Here is a 27526-nt window from a genome sequence, read left to right as displayed (position 1 = left end):
GAAATATTATTGCAGAACATTTAAAGATAAATAATAAGACAAATTTGCTTTTCAGTCTCATTGAAACCATTTCCTGTGTCACAGTAAAGATAGAGTTACCCCAATTACAAATTCAGAAAAGTGGTAGTCGGGCCAATCTTAGCAAGGAGGTACAAAATAGGAAGGATCATGAGTATCTGTTGTGAATAAATAAATCCCAAATCCCAAGTTAAAGCCCTTTACTTAGAGAGTCATACTAGATGCCTCAGTCAGAGTGTCCAAGCCCCTCACAGATTCACAGGGGAATCTTCCCCCTGAGCAAAAATGGCATCTCTTTATCTTGACCTGTACAAACTCCAAGCAAACAGGAGCTGCAAGGGAAGCCTGGTATACCTTATCCCATTTGCCCAAGGTTCCCAAGAGAGCAAATAGATACTAATCAGAGATGCAATAACATATTTCCTACTTTGCAAAATCTTTTGTTAATCTGGACTATTTGTTCTTATCACTGGGAAAAATCTTTGAGATTGTGTACAGTGTCTCCTCAATGAATCAGATATGCATCTTTTTCCTTTCACAGTGACAGCTTCCCATACTAGCCTGCACTTTCATCCCCAGTCATCTTGCCATATCTACATTTGTTGTGTTATTGTGACATTCAAAAGGAGCATTTCCCTAATCAAAGGCAGGTTTGACAGAATGCTTCCCAGTGCTCTTATGTGTTAAACTGAGACACCATCCACTAACTTACTTATGCTTTTCCTTTATTATCTGCAGGACTCTCCACCACGTAAGCTCTCAAAAAATCCCGAATGCAAAAAATGCATTTACATTTTCCTTACCCTTTCTAACACTTCTAAAGGGTTTACTGCCCCAATGCCATTTGCTTTGTGCCTCTTCAACTAGCTTCATCCTAGAGAGTCCTGGTTGCTGAGATTGATTAAGCACGGGAAGTGAGAGGAACTGAAAGACTTATAAATTATCACATTTTGTCTATTCCACAGAAGCCGCTAAATAAGAGAATAGGGAAGAAGAAAAGGCATAGGAGAACAAAGAATGGAAAAATGCAAACCTAGCCAACTTCCTTAACCATTCAAGAGCATGCCTCGGGAAACCCAAAAACACTACAGCTATACATGCTCAGGCATCCCAGATTCCAGAGTCAGCTTGTCTTCTCTTTAATGACACAAAGTTTCTTAAAGCTATAAAGACTCATTTTCTTTCTCTGTGCAGAGGGATAAATTTTTCTAAAGCCTTAAGCACACACATCATACAATTACTGACCTTGCTTTCAGCAAATAATTCAATTTTATCCCATATTTTAATTACAAACAGTACAAATATTTAAGATATGAAAGGCTTTTAATGTGAAATGGTTAGGACCAAAGTAATGTCCATGCCTCTCTCAATAAATTTATAACAGTAGCTTATATGTCATTATTATTCAAATTGTATACACAATAAAAAAATCCAGCAGCCCACTTGCTGACAAAGCGAAAAAAAGCAATCTCTTATGCCTGCCTTGGTTGAACAGTCCTCTCTTAACTTGTCCTTCAGCTGAACAGGGGCTTTTGCACTTCACCATATGGATAAGCTCACCCTTTTTACACAGGCAGTGCGTCGTGCAGCACAGAGCCATGGGCCCCTCTGCCACTCTGCCTTGCAGCCACCACACACCAGAGTGAAAAAGAAACCCAAAGCCAGCAAAGAGCACCCTCCTGTCACTGCCACAGCACAGCCTCACTACTGAACACGTGTGCAGCATGTGGCTGTGGGAAGGAGGGCAACTAAAGGAAAATAATGACCTCCTTTATCCCATGAGGGATGGGACACTATTTCTATCCTATAAATGTAAATGTGCCAACAAAAGACTGGAACACTTTTTTCACTGGCATTGACACCAGCTGCATGAGAAGTCCAAATGCTCCATCAGTGTCAAAACATTCATAGAAAAATACTCCTTTCACTCCTATAATGTGAAGCCTGGATGGACCAGAAACATCCAGAACATCCAGGTTTTGTCTCTACTGCTCCACTGAACTTCAGAAAATTTTCGTGTTCATTTCCCCATTCATATTCATCCAATTCCATTTTCCATGCATATGGCTCAAGGTCCCAGCTGGTTCTCCAGCAGGTTTAAAACCTTCCCATGCCTGTCTGACAGCTGCTACCAGGCAGATTTCCCAACTGCCCCAAACGACCTCCTTGTGATCATTCCCAGTGCGGAGCTACAAGGCTCTGGCCTCCACCTTGGTGAGCCAGTTATACCTCAGAACTCCAAAAGCAGAGGCTCTTCCATGCAAAACTGCCCATCAAGATGAGGCTTCTTGTGCACTTGGATAAAAGCATTGGCACACAACAAGGATGCAACAGAGTGGGGAGATGAAGAGCCCTAGAGGGTGAGACCAGGCCCAATGCTGCTCTTTGGTGCTGCAAAAGGGACTCAGCCAACTTGATGTACTGAAGCATCCCAAGGGGAGGAACCAGCTTCTTCAGCTGACAACATTCTTCTTCTCATTCATCCCTGCAGCTGAGAGCACTGCTGAGCACACACACCATGACAAGCACGGAGAAAAAAGCTCTGGAAACCTTTGGAGAGTGCCAGAGATCTTATCTCCTGGCACAACGCCAAAATCAAGAAGAGTAAGAGTCTCTTCTTTGTCTAGATTTCTGAAATATCTCTTCATGGAACCAAATAAACTTTAAAGTATTTTCTTACTGCAATTTAATTTAAAGTTCAGGTGGGAGCATGGGAAATGCAGCTGATTTTGAGAACCAGTGCAGAAAGGTAAAAATCATAGCATGCTCACAGAATCACAGAACATGCAGTGTGGGAAGGGACCTACAGGGATCAAGTCCAACTCCTGGATCTGCACAGGACACCCCAAGAGTTACACCCTGTGCTTGAGGGCATTGTCCAAATGCTTCTTGAACTCTGTCAGGCTGATGCTGTGACCATGTCCCTGGGGAGCCTGTTCAGTGCCCAAACACCCTCTGGGTGAAGACCCTTTCCCTAATATCCAACCTGTTGACAACCTAAGGCCATTCCCGTGGGCCCTGTCACTGCTCACCGCAGAGGAAAAATCAGTGCCTGCCCCTCTTCTTCCCCTCATGAAGAAGTTGTAACTGCAATGAGGTCTCCCCTCAGGCTCCTCATGAGAGATAAGCAGGGAAAAAATCTTTGAAAACAAGAGCTCATAATAATTTGGCCAATCTTCACTGATAGATTTTTTTAAATACTTTGGGACCATATTCCAAGGTTAGATGGAATTTTACAGATTTGTATTAAATTTCTCTATACCATCTGCCAATATTAGAAAATACAGTTACTATAAAGCATCAGACAATACAGAAGCTATCATACTTCCTCTCCTCTTCAGGTTTCTTACCGCTCCTACCAGATTTTTCCGTCTACTAACATGTACAAAAAAATAATTGTGGCTACAAATCCCACTCTAATAGATTAATTATCTTTAGATACATGACAATCTATTTAATTCTAAATCCCTACAGACCTGCCATCTTTCTTTCCCGAAAGCTGCTTGAGATGGGACTCTTTCTCCTTTGGTGGCACCTTTTAAAGATGACTTTATGAATAGCAGCAGTAGTCTGTACCACATAACAGTAGTTAGTAGGAGGTTTTAAGAGTTGGAGTCACTTTGTTTTCTTGGTTCCTCAGCAGAGCTTTGTGATGCCTGCACACCCTTCTGCAATCACGAGAGGAGGATGTTTCAAGAAAAGGTTTCAAAGCCTCAAATCTAAATAGGTTCCTCAGCCAGATCCACATGCAAATAACAGAGATCTAGAGAGAAACAGGGATTAATACTCTTTTCTTCTTGTGTTCTCCATTGACTGACTTCTCTGACAAGCACACTAGATTTAAGAATTTCCCCTGCATGTTCCCAGCCACGCTGAGAACACAGGAGCAGTGCCTGCCCCCCTCCCACAGCTCTGGGGCATTGAGAAAGGGCAGTTCCCAAAGTTCAGTCCTGGCAGAGCTCATAGTGGTAACACCTACCAACTTTGCTGGATCCTGCCCTTGCTTCTCAAGAGGGAAAGTTGTGAAACACATTGAGGTAACCTGGTATGACCTCCATGCAGCAGCACAAACACCAGCTTGGCTTTCTTATTCACTGTTGGTCATGGCTTATAAATTCATATGGAATCAAAGATATTACAGGCCAAATTTTCAAAGACTTTTCCTTAATAAAAATAAAGGCACACCACCTCATCATTTTCCTGTTTGTGGAGTTAGAGGTATAAACATTTTATGTGCAATTTCTTCATAGACCTGTGCCATATCACTCAGACAGAGAAAATCCACTGTAAGCCACTGCTGTCATTCGTCACTGTCATTAGCTTTTAAAGTCAGAAATTAGCATTCTAAGGCACCTCTCTTATGACATGCATCACTGCCTGATACTCAAATTCTGGTTACACTTAATAACTACAATTTGTGGAATAAAATGCAAAGAAAATAGGTATCTTTATTCAAATCTATACAAATCCCGATATTTACATATTAATGTATAAAAAACTGTAGGTTTGCCACTTTCATGTTATCTTAAAAATTTGAGACACCCATATTAAATTTTGAAATCATATTTTCTGGGCTATTTAGATAATTTGGAAAAAAACCACCAAACCCAAAACCACAACAACAAACAAAACCTGGAAGCAGAGCCTAGTGGAGTGAGGTTGGGATTTGAGTTTGTTACACGTCAGGCCCATAGCAGTGTTTGGTTAAAGTCATGCGCGCTTCGGCAGAACAGTCGCAGTGTGAATGCACTTTATGCTTTAACTGCAGCAGGACTTTCTCTGTAGAACAGGTAGGATAAGCCAAGTCCCAGGCGGTGGTGTGGACTCTTTGCAGTGAGCTGCTGGCACGAAGCAGCCCCACTCGCCCCGCTGGCTGCGGGATGTGCCGCAGCTCGGCCGAGTGCGGCCGGCCCCGCGCTCCGCCCCCGCGGCTGCTGGCGCGCAGCGCATCGACTGCAGCAAAGGGGGCGCGGCCACCGCGCTGCCCTGCTCGCTGACCCCCAGCTATCGCACAACAGCCACATGGGTATTACCTCTAGTCACCCAAGGAAGTCCAAATATATTGGGGGTATAAGCATAGCACACATTAGCCCGAAAGTGAATGAGTGCAAAGGTCATTTCTGCACTGGTTTCACTGAGTGAATTCATCAGCAAAAGTTTTTGCAACTTTCTAATACATAGGTTTTTCTGTTCTTGTAGGAAACAAGTACCTGTCTTGCAGGCATGATACAGAACAGACAGCAAAGTAATACACTTATTTACTAATAAGAAAACCTTTTGTTTTCTTATTAGTAAAATGTAAACAAAATAGACACTATTAACATGTGTAATCTGCATAATTTTATGGACAGTAGGTTTTATTTAGACTGTTATTTGTACAGAGTCTGTGCTGACAAACCATTAATTACCAGTTGTTAGTAGACATATTTGCATAATGTTCCACACTCTCTTGAGTTTTATCATCTCAACCTGACAAACAGTAACTACATTTTTCTTAAACAATAAGCATGTGCTTATTTCCTTTCAAAATAATCAACTAAACTCCAGCCTGTTTCCAATAGCTATGAGGAGTCTCTGCAGGAGAATCAAAAGCCTCCCTAAGAGGCATCTATTTTTTATTTTTTCTTATACCTACAAACGATCACAATTTAAGAGACATTGTTTAATGTCGTCACTGAGGTTGACAGCATTCTGCCTCTTCTGCAGACTGAAAACTTCAGACTCTGGGCTGTCATGCCAGCATCTTTACCAACAATCATTTCATTGGAAGTGGTTTCAAGAAATAAAAACAACTAAATCAAACACAAACAAAAAAACCACACAGGAAGCTTTCTGTTGTATTGAATTTATGGTAGGCAATGATATTTGCAAAAGGAAAATGAGACTTCACATTTCCAATTATGAAGTGCTATAAACTGCTCAAGATGAGCTACTGGTGCCCCCGTGTGTTTAAGTGGGATTTCTACTGTTCTCCTATGCAGGGTGTAATAGGCCTGAAATTTACATTGTACACTTATTCTCTTCCACTCCTCAGGAAAAAGGAAAACAATAGAAAACCAAACAATAACAAACAAAAAAACCCCCTTAAATATTGGCACAAAATTGAAAGCATGCAAGGAAAGGAAAAAAAGCGTGGCCTCTTTACTTCATAAACTCCCTGCCAGGCAGAAAAAATAATTTCTGTGATTTTGAAATGTTGAATGCATTTCTTTATTTTACCCTTTTGTTCTCTTTTAATGTAGATACAGCCCTCTTCTTATCCATAAAAGCTTGAATATATCCCCGTAGGGCTTGCATAGTATTTCACTGATAAGCAGAACAGTAAGCACAGAAACACAGCCACTCATTAAAAATTCCTATTTTGCTTTTCTGTGTTTTCCACTCTTTTTATAGATGTTGCTAAGTGACTCCAATATAGCTTTCTGATAAGATGGATTAACAAGGAGAGGGAATATTGTTAGAGAAATTAGAGTACTTAATATGAGTTTATTACTTTTAGGAATCAGGGGATGTACAGAAAGAAAAATCTATTAAGTGGCCAGCAAAAACCAGCTGCTCCTAAGACACCCCTTTCAGATACTAAAACCATTTTCACTTGACATTCATCATGCAGGATCTGTTTGGCTCCTGCCGTGCCATGCACCATCTGCTGGCTGCGGTACATGAGCACAGGGAATCAGCCAGCAAATTCCCGTTTCTGTGACATATCTGTCCTATTCTACTTAACTCACAGAGCCCTAGCAAAGGAAGAGTGCTCACACTGCCTCTGCAGCTCCCTGAACTTCTCAGTAATTTCCCCGTAGATTAAACTTTTTATCAGGCATTTTGTAGACACTACTCCTATTTTAGCAGCCTGACCTGAAGTAACAGTAAATTGACATAGGCAAAGGGAAGGAGAAGAAAAATAAAAAGCCATACTTTTATAGATTTCAACACAATAAAAGGCAGAAATTCCTTTCAATTAACAAGCTGTACATTTTTTTTTCTATCCATCAACAAGAAAACTATCTGGTCACTTCAAAAAGAGAACATATGCTACTAAATGTATTTTCTGAAAAGTGTCTATCTTTTAGTTTTCTTCGGTATAGGATATGTTTGTGACTGCATGTTCTACAGCCAAGTCAGCCCTAAACTTTTTTTTGGGGGGGAAGGGATAGGGTGGGTGTGAAGGTAAGGATGGGAATGATCATGAACAATTCCTTGCAACATATCCGCCTTCTGGTTTTTAGCATTTCAAAGTCAAAATAGAATGATTAACACCAGAAAAAAAATTTAGAAAGCTGAGATGGAAAATGAGCATGATCAGGAAATCTGCTTGTGAACTAAGAGCAATGATATTTTTGTTGCGTGTTAAATTATTAAGCTCTTATTTGTGGAAATAATAATAACATGGAAAATGTTATTATAATCATCACTCAAATTTGCAAACATTTCATTATTATCAGGTTGCAAGAGTAAACTTGTTTATATTATGGCAGCTTAAATTTGTTTCCAAATTCCAAAGCCACAAAATTTAATTTTTCCTGACAGTATGTTGCTTGCAAGTGTACACATATATTGGGTGAAATCCTGGCCTTTTGAAAATCAGTGGTACCTCTGGAACTGTGGTTCAGCTGAAGCTGATGGCAGTGACAGCTACCAACACTGCTGTGGGTCTGTGCTGCTGCGGCCAGTTCTGACAAAAAAGTTTTGTTAAGTAAAACAGTTTTCTGTAGGATCATACTAAATTTATTAAGGTCTAATTGATGAAAGGTTGTTTTTATGTTAAGATGCAGTATCTAGTAAAAATGAGAAACAAATGCACCCCAGAGCAGTCAGGGCCTTAATGATGAGGATGCAGGCATGGAATGAAACAGGTTTTAAAATGTTTACATTGGTCACTGAAACCTGCAGTCTGACAAATGGCTGGAAGTCAACACTTTTGGCAGCTCAGAATTTCTGATAAATGATAAGCATTTCATGCCAAATTTTACTGTCCATTACTTTCAGGAAAAAATTCCCAGTGAAAACAGAAGAGTTGTTAGTGAATTACCACTTTGCTATGACGGTATTTAAGATGAAATCCCTATTTTGCTGTGACACATTCTAATAATTGTTAAGCCTCTTTCTTCCATTCCCCCTTACTTTTCCTTTCTATTATAATGTATAATTCTTTAAGCACTTGCACACGGAATTACTAGCCAGTGGTAACAGTGTGAATATGTTGTGGGAAGCCCATGGGTGAATTCTTCAAACCTGGTACTGATGTTATTTAAAAACATATGAACTTTATTTTTTCAGAATGAATTGCAAGTTTTGATGGATTAGCTATACTATAATTCATGGTCTATATTTAAAAATAAACTCATGGTGAAAATTGACTGAATTATATGTACTTTTTAAAAAAAGCAGTATGAGAAAATATTGTGTTCAGTGATGTAAGACAACACTAGCCTTGAAACTGCAAATAACACTTTCTTAGGTTGAAGTTTCTAATCAGATACTTTTAGACATACCTATCTATAAATAGACACATATCACCACAAGAAACCAAAGAAAGAGCAAGCGATTACTATCTGAAAAACTCACTGCAGAACACTATAAAAAGCAACATTTGATACAAAGGTCTGATTTACTTGTCTATTTCTACACTGACTGATAGTGTTCACCTCACAAGACCATTCTGCTTTTGCAGAAATTTCTCAATGAGCTGTTAAATATCCGTGGTAGGATTGAAAGAAAAAAAAAAAAAAAAAAGAGAGTCATCCTCATCTGAGCAAGAGGGGAAATAAATCAAGTGGATTTATTACCTTTCTGTTTTACTCTGTTACATACACAGATGCCTTCTTTTATTAAAAAAAAAGGAGCAGCAAAAAAATGTTTGTCCAACCTGCTGTTTGTGGAAGACTGTATGGATGACTGGAAAACTAGCATTACTTCAGTCTCACAAACACTAGAAAACTTTTGATACTTGGACAAAGAGGTGCATAGTCTGATTTTCCTAATATTGTAATTAGAAAGTAACAGCAAACAGCTGAGATTAATATTTGCCAGAGATTCAGATTTGCTTATATTTTCTAAGGTTTCTCTTTTTAAAATATATCTAGGGAAAATAGGAAAATGGAGAGTAAAATTACTCACTTCTACCATCTGTCCAAGTTTCTCTACATATGAACACTCACAAAGGAGAAGAGGGTACAGACCAAATTGTGCTCTTTAAACTTAGTCTCTGTTATTTAAGTTTGCAGAAAAACATGTGTCCATCAAAGTTTCTTTGGAAAATATACAAACTTAGGTCTGCAATTATCTGGTAGAAATGCCTATTCAGCTTTAATCTGTTCCTCAGCCTCCATTAAAGCAATTGTATCTGTTTGGCTAGGATAGCATGTAGATCAGAATGAGGATAAAATAGAGAACAGAGACTTATGGCCTGTGCAGTCTTACTGTACTGTGTCTGATTTAATTCTGAGAGGAAGGTTGGGGGCTTCTGCCCTGTTTTGATGTTCACACATAAACAATAATTTTTGGAGTTTCATACCTTCAACCCCTTGCTGTCATGCCAAAATAAAAGCTGATTTGCTCAGTTAAAATAGCAACACACTGAAACTTTATCCCAATATCCTAACATTTGAGCCAGATAATTCAGATTATTTATATAGCTGTAAAAGACTGATTCCAAGGAAAACTTACACAGTGTGAGATCAGAGGTGTTGGCCAAAAAAAATGAAGCTGAGCCCAGAGCATTCATCCCTGCAACACGGTTTTGAGATGCTACTCATGGATACAGGGTGAGGAGCACCCCCAGTGTAAGGTTTATCCCTTTATCTCACATGGCACCACAAACACTTAATCTCTTCTGGTTTGCAGATGTTTCTAAAAATCCATGAAACCTGGGCTCTACAGATCACGTCTGTTTCATGTGAAATATATATGTAATATATTTATACACAAGATTCACGAATAATTTAGTAAACCCATTGTTTTGAGGCACTGCAGATCAGACAATGCAAAGACAACATAACTTTTTCTGCAAAGCCTGTACATTAAAAAACCCCACTACTTCTTCCAAAAACTTTACATTAAGAAAGGTGGAAGATGGATGGTGATTTAAAAACAAAGATCAAGCAACAACCTGGTGAAGAAGTCTATGATTTTATGCTCAGGATATTCTTTCTGCATCTATAAACAAAACATAAATTATTACCAAAGCATACTAATAAATTCATCATTACTCAAAATAGAAATTAGCTACCTTCAATGCTCTGTGGACCAACAAGATTTGTAGCCTGGTGTGCTGGATATTCTACCCGGGGTCTGGCAATGCCCAATTGCTCCATAACCCCATGGAGGAGCCTCTGAATATCTGCTTCAGTTACCCTGTCAGGTGTCCTAGGGCTATGGCTAAAAGCTGAAGCCAATCCAAACGCCAGCAGAAGTATCATGTTGCAAAGCAAGGTAGTTATCATAGTGGTTGCGACTTTTATCCTGTGAAAAAGAAAGGCATTTGAATATAAACTATAGTGGGGGAAAAAAAGTCCTTTATACGTGGTGGAAATAACATATGATCTTACTATTGGACTTTATAGTTTGCTACCACAGGTTCTAGAGGCAGCTGACAGTCTAGCCAGCTGGGCAGGGGGAGCCGGGGAGGGAGTAGGGTGGATATATTCTTCTCTTCTAAAAGAAATATTAGGCAGCAAACTTCAGAAATCAATTTTCTGATTTGCATTTTCCTATAACATTATTTAACAGTCACTGCAAACAAAATGAATCCACTTTTTCATTTGATGAGAATACATCATCCACTACACCATCCAACCCTCCACATTTATTATACTATTTTATAAAGCTCTGGACTAAAAGCCGAGAACTCTTCAGCTAGGAACTGTGTTTTCCAAGCTCTATTCTGGCATTGCCTGAAAAATCAATAATGAGAAGCTGCTAAACAACCTAGATATATTTTGTTTGCACCTAAAGACAAAAGGCTTCCGACTTCATATGCATCATCTTTCCCACCTGAAGCAAATAGGTTTCATTTATTTCCTTGAATCCCTTTCACTAAATGGCTGCACAGTGTAGTTTAATTAGGAAAAAAAAAAACAACCCCAAAGCCAACAACAACAACAAAAAAACCCCAAACCAATAAGCAAGTACCACTTACTGTCCTCTGAGAGGCTGAATTTTAGTCAGAATGCTTGTTTTCTTAAAGCTCCTTTCTCTCTCACATCAGAGACTAATTAAAACGCATCACTTCCAGTCGCCTGGATAAACAAAAGCCCCGCGAGTTGCCCTTGTCTTCCTTAACACACCCACAGCTGCCTGATTTCTCCACGCCAGAGGTTTAAAGATGCTCCAATGCTCCTGCCGCCGGCGCAAGGCACCTGGAAACGACTTTGAGGCAAAAATGGCTGAAATCCCCAGTGCTGGGGATACTCCCCGCTACGCCTGTGCGCGGCTCCCCCACCGCACCACGCTCCCCCCGCAGCCCTCCCGCTCCATCAACCTCTGCAGCCTCCGTTTCGAGGGAAAAAATCTGCTTTCTACGCAACATTCCCCTGCCCTCCGCCGCCCGCACCGCCGCGCCCCTGCCCGGCTGGGCCGTGCTCCCTTCCCTCCTCCCGGCCCCCGGGGCAGCTCGGCAGCAGCGCGGAGCCCCCGGGCCGGAGCGCCCCACTCACCTCCCGCTCCCAGCGCGGCTCTGCGGGTGCGGCGGCTCCGCGGCCGCGCATCCTCCGTGCGCAGCCACGGCCTCTCACCCCCCTTCCCCCGCGGCCGGGAGCTGCTGGGCCGATAAAGACACAAAGACACAAAGCTTGGAGGGATATTATAAACCTCCCTTTTTAATTTCACACTCTAAAAATAAACCTGAAGGGATTGGATGGATTAACTGTTACAGAAGTAAGATACTACATATTCCTGGGAGAGTATCCATCTTCCTGCTGTGATTTCTGTCTCCGGAATAATACGATCAATGGTTTACTTACGGGATGACAGTGTTACCTATCTGCAGGTTTACAGAGTAGCAACATGGCAACCATCTCCAAGGATTTGCAGGTAAATGTCTCCAGATTCTGCAAATCCAGACACATCATCCAGAGCAGAGGTTACCAAGAAGACAACTACAAAAGGATCTTGCTAAATGAAGTCTCTCATCTAACACAGCACTTAGCAAAACGGTAGCCTCTAAAGGCTATTCTATGTATCACATCTTCACTGCTACTGACAGGAATGTGTCACATCCCAGTTTAGTATAGCTATCCCCAGAAAAACTCTGAGATTATACCCCAAAGACCACAATAGTCCCATGAACTACACTTGCACATGTAGATTACTCTCTTTTTGCTGGTCTCTGGTACATTATACAAACTGTAACTTGCAGGATTAAGCAGTAGGAACTTCCAGTTGGCATCTACTGTTTCTTTCTGCAGAACATAATCAACTTTATATAAAGGGATGTGTGTCCAAACTGTTCTGCAAAACCTCTAAAAACAACCTAAACTTTGACTTTTTTTTTTCTGCTACAGGTTTCTTTGTCAGGGCCCTAGCAAATTCCCCCTAAGAATCTAAGTTTAGATGTTTCAAGACTAGCTCGCATTGATGATCAAAAGTAGCTTACTGCTCCATACAGGAGCATCGTTATCAACATACCAACATTGTTAATATGTACCAACTACTTCAAATGCTAATGCAGCTTTGACAATCTCAAGTCTTACTCTTCCAAGCAAAAATCAACATGACACCTCATTACAGGAGTCAGACCTCATTTTCTTCCTGACATTGCCTTTAGCTCCTGTTTTATTTCTAGCTCCTACCTCCTTACATCAGCCAGGACAGCTGGAAGTTGTTTTGCTGATCCGTATCTACCTCGGTGAGATGATCCAGAACATGGTGCTCTGGTGTCTGCATTTAGCCTATTTAGGGATCTGCCAGCACCAGCTGAAGGCAGAGGGTAGGAGTACACTGCCAAGAACAGGAGCTTCCTCTTTGGATGGTGGTGAATTGCCATATATATTCACTCCTTCATGAAACTGAAGCTTCCCATCCTTAACCACAACACCAAGCAATCCTATTAAGACCTCCTCATGGCTGGCTCCCTGGTATTAGATTTTACAGTAATGTACCAAGAATGAGGCAGGAGGTTTCCACCAGATCAACCAGCTGAACCAATTAAACTTGCAAGTTGTTGGATACATGGGGAAGGAGGCAGGGAGCAGAAAAGAACTATTCTTTTGATTAACATACCATTTTAAGAAGTTCAGACTACTGCCGGTAAACTATGTTGCACCATGCCTTTTGCTAGTTGTGAGAATCACCAACATGCATCTAAGATCAATAAAAAGGACAGCCAGAACAGATTTACTTCTGGCTTCAGCATTTTCAGACTTACTAATTTTGGTGTCTACAGTCTGCATGTAACAGCACATTCTAACCTTCCAAGTCATTATAGAAGAACAAGCTCAGAAAAGGGGAAAAAACAATGGTTTTATTAAAACCAAAAGTATCCAGTGCCTCAGCTCTAACCTTTTGCCAATAAGCAATTCACACATATAAAAAGCTAACGAACAGTTTCAAGTGTTTACTCTTAAATAATTTTACAACTGATGACAGACAAACAGTTTTCATTCCAAAAGATGTAAACATTTGCTTGTGCAAATCAACCTTTAACATACTATGGCTTCTTACATTTGTCTCTTGCAACACTTTCAGCATATAAACCCAGCTTCTGCACCGCTTAGTTAACATAATTCTACAGCTCTAAAAATAAGTTAAAACTCCCCTCTCATATTAAGATAAAACATTTTACTACTCACAACTGAAAATACTTAGTACCTACTGCAGAACACATCGCTGGATGAAGTTGTAAGACTTTTCAATTATTGAATAAACGGCACATTTGTTTTCCATGTGTTCTAATAATTCTCCAGTGTGTGTGCATACATGAATTGTATTTTGATATTTACCTACTCAACAAGGAAAATATGCTCCCAATTTACTCTAGTAAAAATAAGAAACATTGTCTCAAAAGAAATAGAGCTCATATGAGGTCCAACTTAGTAGTATCAAGGGGTGCTACAATACACTTAAAACTAAAAAGTAAATTTAACTACTAATACGCAGCATCAAAACACTTCCTTTCATATGTCCGTTAGTTTTATATTAAACATTTGAGAAGCTGTTTTTAAACTTGATACTTTATCAAAATACTGCAAGAACTGTTTTGGAGATGAAGCATGTTTTTAAAAGCTGAGATAATCAAAACTTGAGATCTAGCACAAACATTTGTAGAAACAGATTATTTTTGTTTTGTAAGTCAAATTAATTTAGTTGAACTGACTAGCATTTACAGAAGTTTCAGTAAATGAAGAAAACCTCAATATAAAACGAGTTTCTATTTGTACATCTTCACAACTCGTTCATTTAAAATAAATGAAAAATTACAAATAAGAAGAGCTAAAAAAATAGTCATACAAATTTAGATTTTTCCAAAGGTTAACCAAGTTGCGAAGAACCCATTTAGCTGTCACATTTGATCTTATAAGTCTACTGGCTTTGCAGTTGGCAGTAGTTTTACTTCAGATATTGGATTCTTTGGAGAGCCTCTGTAACGAGCTCTTTCTTTTCCTGGAGCACTTCTTGCAATCATAGATTTTTCTGAGGCAGCACCTGGAATATTTATATTTGCATTAACTTTCAAACTGGATTTAACCATTTCATGATTGGTTAGATCTTCTAGAACAGACTTTGATGGATGAACTTTTTGTTCATGGATCCCAACAGTTCTGACAGAAACATCAGGCTTTTCTGATGGATTTAATGGCCTGCAACATGATTTAGAAGTTAAGTCTAGCTGCTTATGAGCTACAGAAACTTGGTTACATGTGCTTTCACTCCTGCGTGGCAAACGCACGGAATTCTTCGAGGGCTTTTCTGTGCAGGGGAATAGTGCAGAATCATAGCTCAAAGATTTAACAAGTGGTGAACCAACACTGCTTGATTTAACCGCCTGAGAGCTTACAGATTGTCTGTTAGCCTCCAAAAGGGAATTCATTCTTCTTACAGACTGTCTAACTGGAGTACGTTGAAACTTCAGAGGTGGTTTCGCTTTGCTTGCAGAATTTGGATCATTTAATGAAAGCTGGTTGAACCACTGTATGTGGTCAGAAACCTTTCCGTGGTCAGAAACAGTCAATGTTTTAGTTAAAGCTTTATCCAAATTTTCAGCTTTCAAGTACTGGTTGCCTATTTCATTTTGTGATTTAGGCAATTGCGAAGCAGGAAGCTGTCCTGCCAAAGAAGGTTTAGCAGTACCCTCTTCCAAATCACAGCACTTTACCATGCAGCTTTCAGCTGTTTGTGAGTGTATTAATTCTATTTTCTCTTTTCTTCCAGAGCAATCTAATTGGTGTAAGTCATCTTGTGTTGAACTGTTCTCAACAGTCAACTTATCTTCCTTGGCTAGTACTTGAGGCATAGGAAGTTCTTTTCCTTTTTTTATATCTGTTTTTGGGACCTGAAGTTCAATCTCAATAGAAGTTTTGAAGTTTCTTTTCTTCAAAACTTCAAATTCCTCTTTTTTTGATTGCTGTTTATCAGCAGCAGAAGATTGATTAAACTGGTGCAACAGCTCTCTGGATTTTACATTTACTAGATTTTCAGAAACTTCTTCCACTAACGATTCTTTTGCTGAACTGAGCCCTGTGGGACATGGACTTTCATTTAATACTTCACTTGCTACAACTGAGAGGGATGATTTTTTATCACCTATCAAATTGTGAAGAATACTCCCAGATGCAGAGAAGGCTTGCTTAACTTTCAATAATGTTTCTGCAGTTGAATTGCTTTCATCTTCACAAAGTACAAGCTCCAGGTTGTTGTCTTGTTTGCTTACAGTTGCAGATTTGAATTCATCTGGAGTAACTGGTGGCTTTCCAAACACCAAAACAGGTTCTGAAGAGCTGACTCCCATTTCAGTGTGTCCTGGCAGCATTTGCTCATTCTTGTTGATCACCTGAGAATCCGTAACAGCAGGACTACTCCATGACATTCGGTGATCTACTTTATTGTGACATTTTGGAGTTAGCAAGTTTTCTTCTGATTTGCTTACATTCCTGGAACCTTAAAATAAATACCACAGTGTGTAAGAATAATTTATTGTGATTTTAATAATTATAGACAAAATTCTTACTAGAAAATAATTACCAAAGCAACACTGAATTTAAAGATGCTGTTATGCCCTTAATTTCAGAAATGTGAAAAAAGGTTATATTATAAGTGAAATCGTGCATCTCCTCTCACTTAACTTACAAAAGAGAACTACTAAAATATATTAGAAACACAAAAAGCTTGTTCTAAACCAATTCTTTTTCCCCAGAAGCCACTAACATACAAGGTACTTTTGACTTATCTACAAGCATACTTTTAATCTAATTGCTTTTATAAAGTTGCATTTGCAAAGTTAAAAAAAGTAGACCTTTCCCCCATCTAATATATTTAGTTAGGTAGTTACCTTTCTTAGGGAACTTTTCATTGACATATGGGCTGAAGAGTACATCTCTTTTTGCACATTCAGTCCTGCTTTCCAAACCTTGCTGACTTGCAAGACGCCTTCCAATATTTTCTGATCTATTGCCAACTGTACATCCTGATACAATATTCTTGAACAAACAAAAAGTGTTAATTGCTTTTATATAAACTTGTAATTTGGAATCTCTTTTACAGAGGAACTTTCAGGAAACTGCTATGCAAATCAGCCACAGCAGCCTTTTCTTGGCCATACTTCATCTTGCCTTGATTCTCTGTAAACCTAGATAGGGAACAGCCTCCCTGCAGTTAATCACACTCTGAACAGAGTGACTGTGCACAGGCTCTGCAAGGTCAGAAGCTCAGGAACTGTGAGACCCACTGAGCACAAGTGTGGTGGGTTGATCCCAACAAGCAGGCAAGCTCCCACCCAGCCACATGCTCACTTTCCCCATTCCCCAGCAGGATGAGGAAGAGAATTGGAAAGGTGAAATGGAAAAAGGGACACACACACGCACCACAGACAAAAAACCCCAAACCCAGACATGATGCAAAGGTCACTTACAACAAGCAGAACAATTCTCAGCAAGCCTCTGAGCAGTGGCAACTTTCCATAAATTATCCCTGTCCCAGTTTTACTGGTGAGCTTAACATGACCAAGGAGCAATTCCATGCCATGTAAATTCAGGTCAGCTGTTCCCTCCCCTCAGCCTCATGCCCCATGCCAGCCAAACACATTACAAGCTGATCAGTTACTGCTATGCAAATAAACCTCAGGTTTCTTGTACGTGACAGCAAGCAGGTTCAGTTAATCCTGGGATTCCTCCTTTACAAAGTATGTGCTTCCTGCTACTGAAAAGTAGTGCCCAAAACTTTGGATTAAAATCTGCACTCTAACTACAGGACTGGGTACTTACCATTTCTCTATTGCTTTTCCCCAAACCAAATTTCAAGCGTAAAGACCTACGAACCATTTCTTTTCGGCTTATCTTTGGAGAAAAACAACCTGTCTTTCCTGATTCAGCCCTGGAAGGACAGAAGGGAAGAAGGGACAAACTTTTTAGGAGGGCAATGAAAACATCCTGATACTTGTTTACAGTTACTTCCTCCAGTTTTACTTATTTTATTGCCTTCCTGGTAACCTTTTTTTAATAGACACAGGAAGCTACTATACCAGATCTTATTTTGTTTTGAGCTCCATTTTGCAACATCAGAAGACCTGGTGATTTTAAGACTATAAAAATTTACCAAAACCAATAATTTTAGATACAGATAGAGGTCATCATTCAAGGGGTCTAGACCCATCTTTCCAATTTATCTTTAGGTTTTGAAAGTTAATTACCTGTATAGCTTTTTGCTTGCAAGTCTTTTGCTTCTTCTATTACCTGAACTGGACACATGATTTTCACCCATGGTTGAAGGAGATAGTGAGGTTTGTGATGACTCAAGACAGACACAAGGACTTGCTTCAAACTGAACTACAGGAACAAAATTATATTTTTATGAACTTAAAATAGTCACATTTTTTCAGATAAAGACTTAAGAGTTAACACAATAAAGAACATGTTTTTAAACAGCACAATTTTTTTGCTTATTTTGTGGAGTGCTAGCTTGAAATTATTTTGACTTCCACTTTAAAATTAAACAAAGCTATTGCTTGTAGCATCCATAAAAGTGGCTGGAATGCAATTAATTACATGCTACAGATATGACTACCTCAAATAAGTTTCCACACTGTTATCATCAGATCAATTCCTCAAATTTAAGAGTTCAAGAAGAAAAATTAGTCAGTCTCGTTATTATTTGCAGTGTGCTTTTTTTTTTACATACCTAGCCAGAACAGCTAAAGCAACAATGAAGAAAAGAGTTGCTTTTTTTACTACTGGACATTTTATGAAACACATGCATCACTGCTATCTTTATAAAACATCGTTGCCTTGGTTTGCTTATCTGTAGAAACAAGTATTTCATGGAGAACATGAAATGATTTAATAAAAAAAGCACTAAGTTTTATAATACTCCCTTGGGTGGGGGGGGGGGGAAATCTAGCAAAACAGCCAATCTAGAAATTTCCTTTCATTCTAACTTCAGTTGGCACCATATTAAAGAACCAAATGAAAAAAAGACAGGATTTTCAGAATAGCCTGATGGTTGGAAGCACTCAAGTAGAATGCAGTGGTGCTAAAGCCCTGTCAAACGAAAGTAAAATTTTCTCTAGAGTTTTGAAATTTAGCATCTAGAGAAAAAACAAGGGGTGATGGGACACAAGAAAGAAGCTTTATAAAAGCAACAACTACATTTCACAGAGCTGAGATCAGCTATTTAAGCATTTAGGAGACAGAAGGCTACAACTTTCTAAAGATTGGAAGCATAGGCAGTCTTCACGGATTTGTGCACCAAGATAGAAACAGGAGTATAACCTGACTGATACATAGGGAGCAAAAAAGATAAAAGGACATCAGAATTGCAAGTATGAGAGATTAATAGAACAGAAAACAAGAAAGAATTTGGCTTTTGCTCAATCCATGTAACATGAGTCACCGAAGAATATAAACGTACACAATTTACCAAGATGGGGAAGTAGTGCCAGGAACACTTCAGTAATGAGCATCAATGACTGTCTAGCAAGAACAAAAGGCTCTACTCTTAAATTAAAAGCCAACAATCACTTCAAGCAGCAAGGAAAAAGTGATGGCACTGTACCTGATGCTGGTGTTGAGCTGCTGTTAAAAATGCTACTTGGTAAAAACTCAAACGCAAAACTATGCTTAAAAGATCGTCTCTTCTTGCTGGACAAGCCCTGAGAGCAATCAGTTGGAAGTTTACGCTTGGTGCTTGGAGTAAGAACCACCGGAGTCACTGATGAAAGGACTGAAATTAAGAAAACCAAACTTGCAGTAACAGCTTAAAAGGTAGAGAGTTTACTAAAGTAAATGGTTGTTTCGGTGGTTTTTTTTAACTCTGAAAGAAACTTGTTGCAAAAGCTTAGCCAAAGTGCATGCATTTTGAAGAGGCAAAGCAATCAGTATAGCTTAGGGTTTGGTTTTTTATTTTGTTGGGTTTTTTTTGCAAGTTTAGAGTACCAGAAAGGAAAATCCAAACCCATACATTAACAAAACAATACAGGTATTAGGAGGAAGTAAATGTATAGTGATCTTCCCTAAGTTTTAGAAACAGTAAGCATGAAAGAATTTTAGTCCTCGCAGATTCATTCCCAAGATGATAAAATGCTGCACTACTGCACTGAAGCCTTAACTAAAAAGCGCAAATCTGGTTGTGCAATCCCCACAGAGCTAAACCACACAGCCCACTACTGCAGTGATTGTAGCTGCTCCAAGAATTACAGTAAATGCAGTATCCTCAATAAATATGTATCTATATTCCATTTTAAACCATTTAAATTTAATCACTTATCTTCAAATAAGTTCTAATTCTTCAGTTTAAAAAATTGTTGACTATAGTTAACAAATCCAGAGGGTACTGCATGGGCTTTACTCAGTACAAATACTCCAATACCTACCGCTTCTGTCTTGTTGAGGTGTAGTGGAGGGTGTTCTGTTAGATTTAAATTTATTCAATGCTCCACTAACAATATCTGAAATGCAAGACACACCGAGCAATCAAATTTAAATGTGAAGCTTGTCTTGCTCTGTTTTCAACTCAAGTTTAACTTGTATTTCTTTTCAGGGAGAAACAAAGCAAATCAGTTTAAATGGGTTTTATGTACAGAAAATCATAGCCCAGATCTTCCCACCAACAGAGTTTTTATTGCTTTCACAATAGCTGAAAAATCTATTTTCCTTAATATAAAAATTATTTAAAAAAAACAAACTAAAAACCCAACAAACAAAAGAACCCCCCCAAAAAACCAAAACAACAACACCCCCCAAAACAACAACAACCCCCCCCAACAACAACAACCCCCTCCCCCCAAAACAACAACAACACCCCAAAACAACAACAAAAAGCCATTCTGCACAGACAACAGAAGTTTCTTGTAGAAAAGTCTACTGGTCATTATAAAAGTATATGCCTTCTGATTTCTTGTAGGCAAACCTAGACAGTACCCATTGAGATCTTACTCACAAAGTCTCAGAGACCCTCACTTTAATGGACTAATGGACAGACAACTTGAAGCTGTAAAGCTTTTAGAGCTTTGAAGTTAGGTCCAAAAAAGTATGAGATTTTGGTCTTACAAAGAAATAATGTAAAACTTTTCTGTGAACTATGTGCTTTTTTGGGGGAGTTGATTTGTTTTTTTTAAAAATAAAATTAAACACAGCAGAGTATACACATGAAACTTTACTAGTTTTCCTGCTTTTCAAAGTACAAAATTAAAGTATTTTTATCAAGTGTTTTGCAACCTACAGTTGTATTTGCATGTGTTTGTAGTGAAGCTTAGCAAAATACAAGGTGGTAGTACTTATTTTATGGTGTCTCATGGATATCACATAGTTCTTAAAGACATATTTGAAAACAGATCAAGTATAGTAATCTACATCAGGAGAAAGACTAGAATCTGCCTACTATCAAAACCTATTCTACAGAACTACCAAGTTCTAACTGTTTCTCCTCAAGATGTTGGCTTTCATGTTTATCACTTTGCAACTCTGGGATGGTCTCTCTTCTTCAGAGCAGAGGAGCTCAATACACAAAAAAACCATGCCATGGCTAAACATACAATCACACATCTTTAATTTAAACTACTGTCAGGTTTAATACTCCAGGTACATGAGCTAAATAAGTACCTATGTTTTTATACCAATGCATAAAAGATCACTTTGCAGTGGATTTGAATCAATCAAGCATATATGTAACCATAGTATTTCCTGTAAGAGTGCAGAAATGAGATGATACCATTTGATTGTCTGTATCTGGCAAGAAACTCCAACTCAGCCCTGTTGAAAACTGAAAAAAGCCTCACCCCAAATCCCAGATCCATGCTACCAGAGCACACAGTATCCAATAACATCCAGTTTAGATTTACACTTCAAACCACAAATTAACTACTCTAATTCAAAACACACCTGCCATTTGCATCCCTGCTTTCTCATTACCTGACTTATCAAAGTATATATTAAAGTATAATTTCAAAATTAACAAAAAAAAAAAAACCAACCCCAAAACAAACAAACCCCCACAAAAACCCAAAAAACCCCCCAAAAAACCCCTTTAGCCCTCTGGAACAGCCCTCTGAAGCTGACTCCAGAAAAAGCTTGAATATTAATTTGGCTACACAAATCCAAACAAAACCAAAATAGCTTCTTTAGTAGACAAGAGACTAGAAAACTCTGAGTAAATATACAATAATGTGATTACTGAAGTCTTATATAGATCCTGCAGATCAAACCAAATCAATTTTGCAAACATCTGTTCTGCTTCTGGAAGAAGCAAGTGCTTAGGATCAGACTACCTGAAGTTGCAATTCCATTTTTGGTTTTGAAAGTTTCACAAAGCATACCTACCCCCAACACTTCGGTGCCTCCTCCTCTTACATTCACTGGGAGATTCATTCTCACTGTCTTCATGGCCCCACAGTGAGGGTGTCGATTGAAAGACATCAACACCTAGCATTGAAGGAATCTTTTCCAATATAAATTCTGGTACTTGTCCTGGAATAGTCGAGAAGTATTTTTTTTGATTATTCTTAAAAGTTGAAAAGAAAAGCCGTAGACAGGTCAGTGCAACGAGACATGCTGATAAGCATTTATCATCTTACCGATTTCTGCCGCATGGTCAATAAGTGTTTCCACGACTGCAGCTTGCAAGCGAATTTTTTTTTCTGTACTAGCTGACATCTTTTCATTTTCATTTGAGTGCAAGAGGTTGGGAGCAAAAATCACTGCCAGATTACTGCTATCCATTCTGTTTTCCTTGGATCTTTACAAGAAAAGGGTTTTTAAAATCAAATTATCACAACATAAGCAGAGAAGAAGACCAAATAAGACAAATGCAGTTAGAAAAATAAAAATGGATTCATTCACTGGAGTGCTTACATAACAAGATTAATGTATAGATTTATGCATTCCAGGCCAGATAATTTCACAACTATGTTACTGAAATCAAGAAGTTACAGATCCCCTCAGTTTTAGGGAATGCAAGGTATGGTAATTCTGCTTTACAAAGCTTGAACAAAGTCAAGTCTCCAGTTAATTAAGGTTTCATAAAGAAAACCTTGGATTTATGAAATAAAGGACCACAACTGAATTTAGTGAGTATCTGCAGATGTGAAAGTTAAAATTGCAAACTACTCACAGGAAGGTACAGCACTTGCCTGGACAGAGAAGTGGTTAAGGGAATTACAAGCATGCCCTTTACACTGACCTTAAGGACACAGTTCTCAGAAAGCTGAAAAAGTATCTCAAAGCTGCAATTGTTCTGTCAGCCATCAAACAGGACAGCAACACAGTCGCAGTTTTCTTCTCATTTCCAAGCTGCTGAGCTTTGAAAAGGCCTTCCTGCAGGTGAGGTGGAAGGATGGGTTCAGGCAGCTCTCTGAAGAACTGTTTGAGAAGCCCTGCAACATCACATGGCAGTGCAGCTGAGAGGCAGTTTTCACCTTGATCCAGTTTACTCTGAAATTTTTCATAAGAAACATGAGTTAAAGTCTTCAACATATTGTCGGATTTCTAAATGTAAGCAGTAATGCTCTAGCCCATGTCACAACAGTCACATCTTCCCCATTGTTAGTTTCAGTCATGTTTTACCCAACTACATTATCTATAATGAGGCACAGGCAATGTTGTCAGACCATGTGTGTTAATTTACAGGTTCCCCATCTTCCCTCCACCAGGGGAGCATTGCTAAACAAATATCCTCATAGCATCCAGTTTGCACAATTGCTAATGAGTTTGTTCAGTCCCAAACTATTCTCATCACCTGGAAGGAGAAATATTTAAAAGAAAAAAAAAAAAAGGGAACCATGTCAGTTGCTGGACTAGATCTCCTATCATTTCTAAAGGAAGCAATGTTACCAATCTACTTCCCGTATTAAAACTTGAATATGACTGAAAAGAGGCCAAAAATTAAAACATGCTCAAGTGAAATGCAGCTTATTAAGAAAAAAAATAACAGCTTTAGAGATTACCTTCAAAGCTTTTAAGCGAACAAGAGATCCAGACTTTCTGAAAAGTCCCTCAGTATGAACATGTTCTTCCAAATATTCACAAGTATCAACAAGAAAGCTGAGAAAAGAACAGAAACATACTTCTGATACACACAATAAAGCTGGGGTTTTTCCCAGAAAAACTATTTCACCATTTTTTGTAAAACTTAATACATAGAATAATTTCCCCCAATGAGAAGAATATAAAGAAATACAACTGAATGAGAGCTGTGGTGCTGAATTCCCCATCTAACTTCTGCATCCCTCCTTTCCCAGATGGAACTACTCTTATATCCCCCAGAAGCTCTAGCAGGCGTGGAACAAATACTACACTTCTTCTGACAAGGGTTCAATACTAGAAAGAGAGCAAAGTAAGCACAAAATCTAAATATACATTGTTAATTTACCTTGGAATATAACCATATTCTGGCACAAGTGATTGTGGCAACGCATGAAAAGATATTCCAAAGATTTTACCCTAAAATACAAAATTCAAATAATGTTACTTGAAAGTTGATATAATTATCAACTACATATTAGAAAACAGCTCACATGCAACAAGTAAACATAAAGGTAGTTAAGACAAAAAACAAAGTCTTTCAGATAAGAGATATTGTCTGGAAAAGCACTGTGATCTCTAAAGATCTAAAACTATGCTAATTCTAGTTACCAGGTAACACCCTAGATGATTGTGAAAGAGTAGAAAGGTTTTCTGCAGTACATTTTACACTTCTTATTTTACAAGAAGTTAGTTTTCTTATAGGACTCCCAAATCAGTAAGGATATTAACCAGATTGTTTTGGAATCTCACCTTAGCTTTTCCAATTGACTAAAATCTTTTTCTTAAAAATCAACATGAGACAATTGAAATAACTTTTTTTAAAAAAATCTTTTTCTTCATCTCAGACTCAAGACTGCTCTTTTGGGAAGGATTAAACTCCACAGAACAATCTAGAAAACTGTTCTGAACCTCGTATTTAGCATTTGTACTTAAAAAAACTGTTATTTCTACTGCCTAACAGTAAGACATTAAAGTGTATTACATATTAGAAAATAAGCAAATCTCCGTCATTACTGATGTTCACCTACAGAATTTTTTAAAATGTTTATCTGAGGTTGCTACACAGTTCTGTCAGTTATAAAAGCCCACATTCCTGTGTAACACCTTATACTTTTATTTTTTTTTAAATTCATATTTACAGAACATGCAAGCCAGTCCCTCTCCCAACCAGAAGAGGACTGGGATCATGCCCAACTTGTTCTTAGAGATGAATGCAAACTCTTAGTTATTCATAGCTGAAATTCAACGTGCTGTCCATGTTAGGAAAACAGTTAATCAGTAACTAACCCATTAGACCACAATCTAATCTGTCCTACAGAAAGCAAATATTACACAGTCAGGAAAAAGAAGCAACACATCTGTCCTTGTGTTCCAGGTTGCTACTAAAACTACAAAAAGAAAATTAACTCCAAGAGAAAATGTTTTTTCTGTATGTACAAGATTACATACTAGAAAATTCCAGCGGTTTGGAATGCAACACTTAAAATTCTTAACTGATATGCTCACCTCACTAGGTTTTGTTTGAAGTATCAGAAGTTGTTATTTAATTTCTTATTAATAAATAATAAAACTAGTAATATTTCTGCTGTTCCCTCACAGCAGAAATAAGACATCCCTTGGCAAAACAAATGTTATTCTGTAGTTTTTCCTACCTTGCTCAGTAGTTACTTAAGTACAGATTTTCTTCCTTGCATACAATTTAAGCACTACAGACAGCAACGCAGACATCTTTTATCAAGACATACATACGTTGTTCACAGTTCTCATTGTCTTCCCTTCGAATGGAAAAAGAAGGGAAAGTCTAGAACTATATGTTTGATATTGACAAGGGGAAGAAAACTAATTCTAACTTTACTCTTGCTTTCTCCCTTTCCAAACAACCAAACTCAAGCACATGTTTTCCCAACTTCTTTGGCTTATATTGACCAAGGATTACTGCAGCATTGTGTAATATCTTCTCAGCCTTACAGAAAGCTGTCTGAGGAAGTTCAGTTGCACAGAGCTCTTGTTTAGAACTTGACAGTGGTCCACACTTCTGAAATTAAAAGAGTCTACCAGAAGGTCAGTGCTCTGGATTGGACTTCAGTGCTGGCATCCATTATAATACTTCAGTTTTAAATAAGAGCCCTGAGATAGAAAACACTTTTTTCCTTCATCAAACTCAAAACAGGTATTTAAGGTAATAGGACAGATTTCATTCTTGGACCACTGGCATATCAAGGCCAGAGCTGTCTTTGCCAAAATACTTAGTTATGCCTTATACTAAGAAAAGGGCAAATAAAGCCCTTCAAATAAAACAAAAATCTAAGAAAACAAGAAAAAGACATAGAGCTTTTAGAAACAACACCGTAGCTATATTCCAAGAAATAATACAATTACTAAGATTGGAATTCCGTAGTGAGTGACATCAATCACAGTGAAGCATAAAAAGCTCTTGCACGGATCAGAGCGAGCTGGTGTGTTTCAGTGGCCAGCAAGTCCACGGACAAAAGAGGAACACATCCCGTTCGCCATCTGGCCCGCCCGGCAACACGCGAGTCCCAAACTGCCGGGGGCGGGGCATCCAGCGCCACCGAGCCATTACCTTCTCCACTCACAACACGGCTATATGACGGCCCCATGGAACACTTGCACGCTGAGGGAAAGGGAAAAAAAAACCTCTTTTCCCCACTGCAGGAGGTGATGCCCTGTTAGGGGCTGGCAGGAGCCGCTGCATTACGGGAACGGCACTGCTACCGCACCCGGCGCTCCCGGCGACAGGACCAGTCCCTGGACCCATGTGAGCTTTGGCTCTGCCCTGCCCGGGAAGCCGGAGCCCTCCGAGCTACCTCGCCCCGCTCACCTCCGCCGCCGCCGCCGCTCCCGGCGCCTTGGCCACCGCCAGGCAGCTCCCACTCTTCACCTTGATCCCGTACGAAGCCCGGAGCTCCTCCAGCACCGCCAGCCGCATCAGCCTCCGCCTCTGCTCCGCCATCCCTGCGCCCCCCACCCTCTTTGCCTTGCCCTGCTCAGCGCGGCGCGGCCCCGCCGCCCCTCAGACGCCGCCGGCCGCCATCGGGGCCCCGCTCACCGCCCGGCTCAAACCCAGCGCGCGGCCCCGCCCGCGCCTCTGATTGGGCCGTTTGCCGTTCGAAATCAGGCCCCGGCCGCCCAACGGCCACGCGGGGCTGTCCCGCCGCGCCTGCCTCCGTGCGCCGCCTCTCAGCCGAGCCCGGCCAAGGCCCCCGCGCGCCGCCATCGGGCGATCGCGCTGGCTGCCTAAGCGCTAGGAGGGGTGGAACATTGGGAGCGGCTTCATCCCCCAATCCCCACATCTCCATCATCCCCCCCAGCCCATACCCCCTCCTACTTGAGTACTGTGTCCGGTTCTGGGCCCCACAGTTTAGGAAGGACGTTGAGATGCTTGAACGTGTCCAGAGGAGCGCAACAAGGCTGGTGAAGGGCTTGGAACGCAAGCCCTTTGAAGAACGGCTGAGGGAGCCGGGGTTGTTTAGCCTGGAGAAAAGGAGACTCAGGGGTGACCTTATCACTCTCTACAACTACCTGAAAGGTGGTTGTAGTCAGGTGGGGGTCGGTCAGGCAACAACTGACAGAATGAGAGGACACAGTCTTAAGCTGCACCAAGGGAATTTTAGGTTAGACGTTAGAAAAAAATTCTTCACGGAAAGAGTGATTGCGCGCTGGAATCGTTTGCCCAGGGAGGTGGTGGAGTCACCATCCCTGAACGTGTTGTAAAAAAGACCGGACGTGGCACTCAGTGCCATGGTTTAGTTGATGAGGAGGTGTTAGGTCATAGGTTGGACTAGATGATCTTAAAGGTCTTTTCCAACCTAGTTAATTCT

At 39.7% G+C, this 27526-nt stretch overlaps 1 protein-coding gene across 6 annotated transcripts in view; it reads right to left on the bottom strand.

Moving 5' to 3' along the window:
• The window catches only part of LOC116444984 (neuroendocrine protein 7B2), a 45151-nt gene extending 18381 nt beyond the window's left edge, over positions 1 to 26770 (bottom strand). The window contains exons 1-12 of one of the 6 annotated variants that reach the window (XM_032110881.1): positions 26527 to 26770; positions 24031 to 24101; positions 23606 to 23702; positions 22843 to 23093; positions 22238 to 22398; positions 21984 to 22130; positions 20039 to 20113; positions 19222 to 19389; positions 17861 to 17996; positions 17436 to 17544; positions 16505 to 16652; positions 13458 to 16113 (exon numbers count right to left, since the gene is read on the bottom strand). In XM_032110881.1, the coding sequence (XP_031966772.1) occupies positions 14531 to 16113; positions 16505 to 16652; positions 17436 to 17544; positions 17861 to 17996; positions 19222 to 19389; positions 20039 to 20113; positions 21984 to 22130; positions 22238 to 22398; positions 22843 to 23093; positions 23606 to 23702; positions 24031 to 24101; positions 26527 to 26658 (3078 nt within the window). In that variant the 5' untranslated portion in view covers positions 26659 to 26770 and the 3' untranslated portion in view covers positions 13458 to 14530. Of the gene's footprint in view, positions 1 to 10249; positions 10483 to 11158; positions 11406 to 11675; positions 16114 to 16504; positions 16653 to 17435; positions 17545 to 17860; positions 17997 to 19221; positions 19390 to 20038; positions 20114 to 21983; positions 22131 to 22237; positions 22399 to 22842; positions 23094 to 23605; positions 23703 to 24030; positions 24104 to 26526 lie in introns of those variants that run through there. The other 5 variants (XM_032110882.1, XM_032110883.1, XM_032110884.1 and 2 more) reach the window with 5 other exon arrangements.
• Positions 26771 to 27526: the final 756 nt, after the last annotated feature.

The sequence above is a fragment of the Corvus moneduloides genome, chromosome 6, assembly GCF_009650955.1.
Source record: "Corvus moneduloides isolate bCorMon1 chromosome 6, bCorMon1.pri, whole genome shotgun sequence".
NCBI classification, from domain to species: Eukaryota; Metazoa; Chordata; class Aves; order Passeriformes; family Corvidae; genus Corvus; species Corvus moneduloides.
Note: the sequence above shows the minus strand (reverse complement) of the source record. Positions and strands in the feature narration are given on the sequence as shown.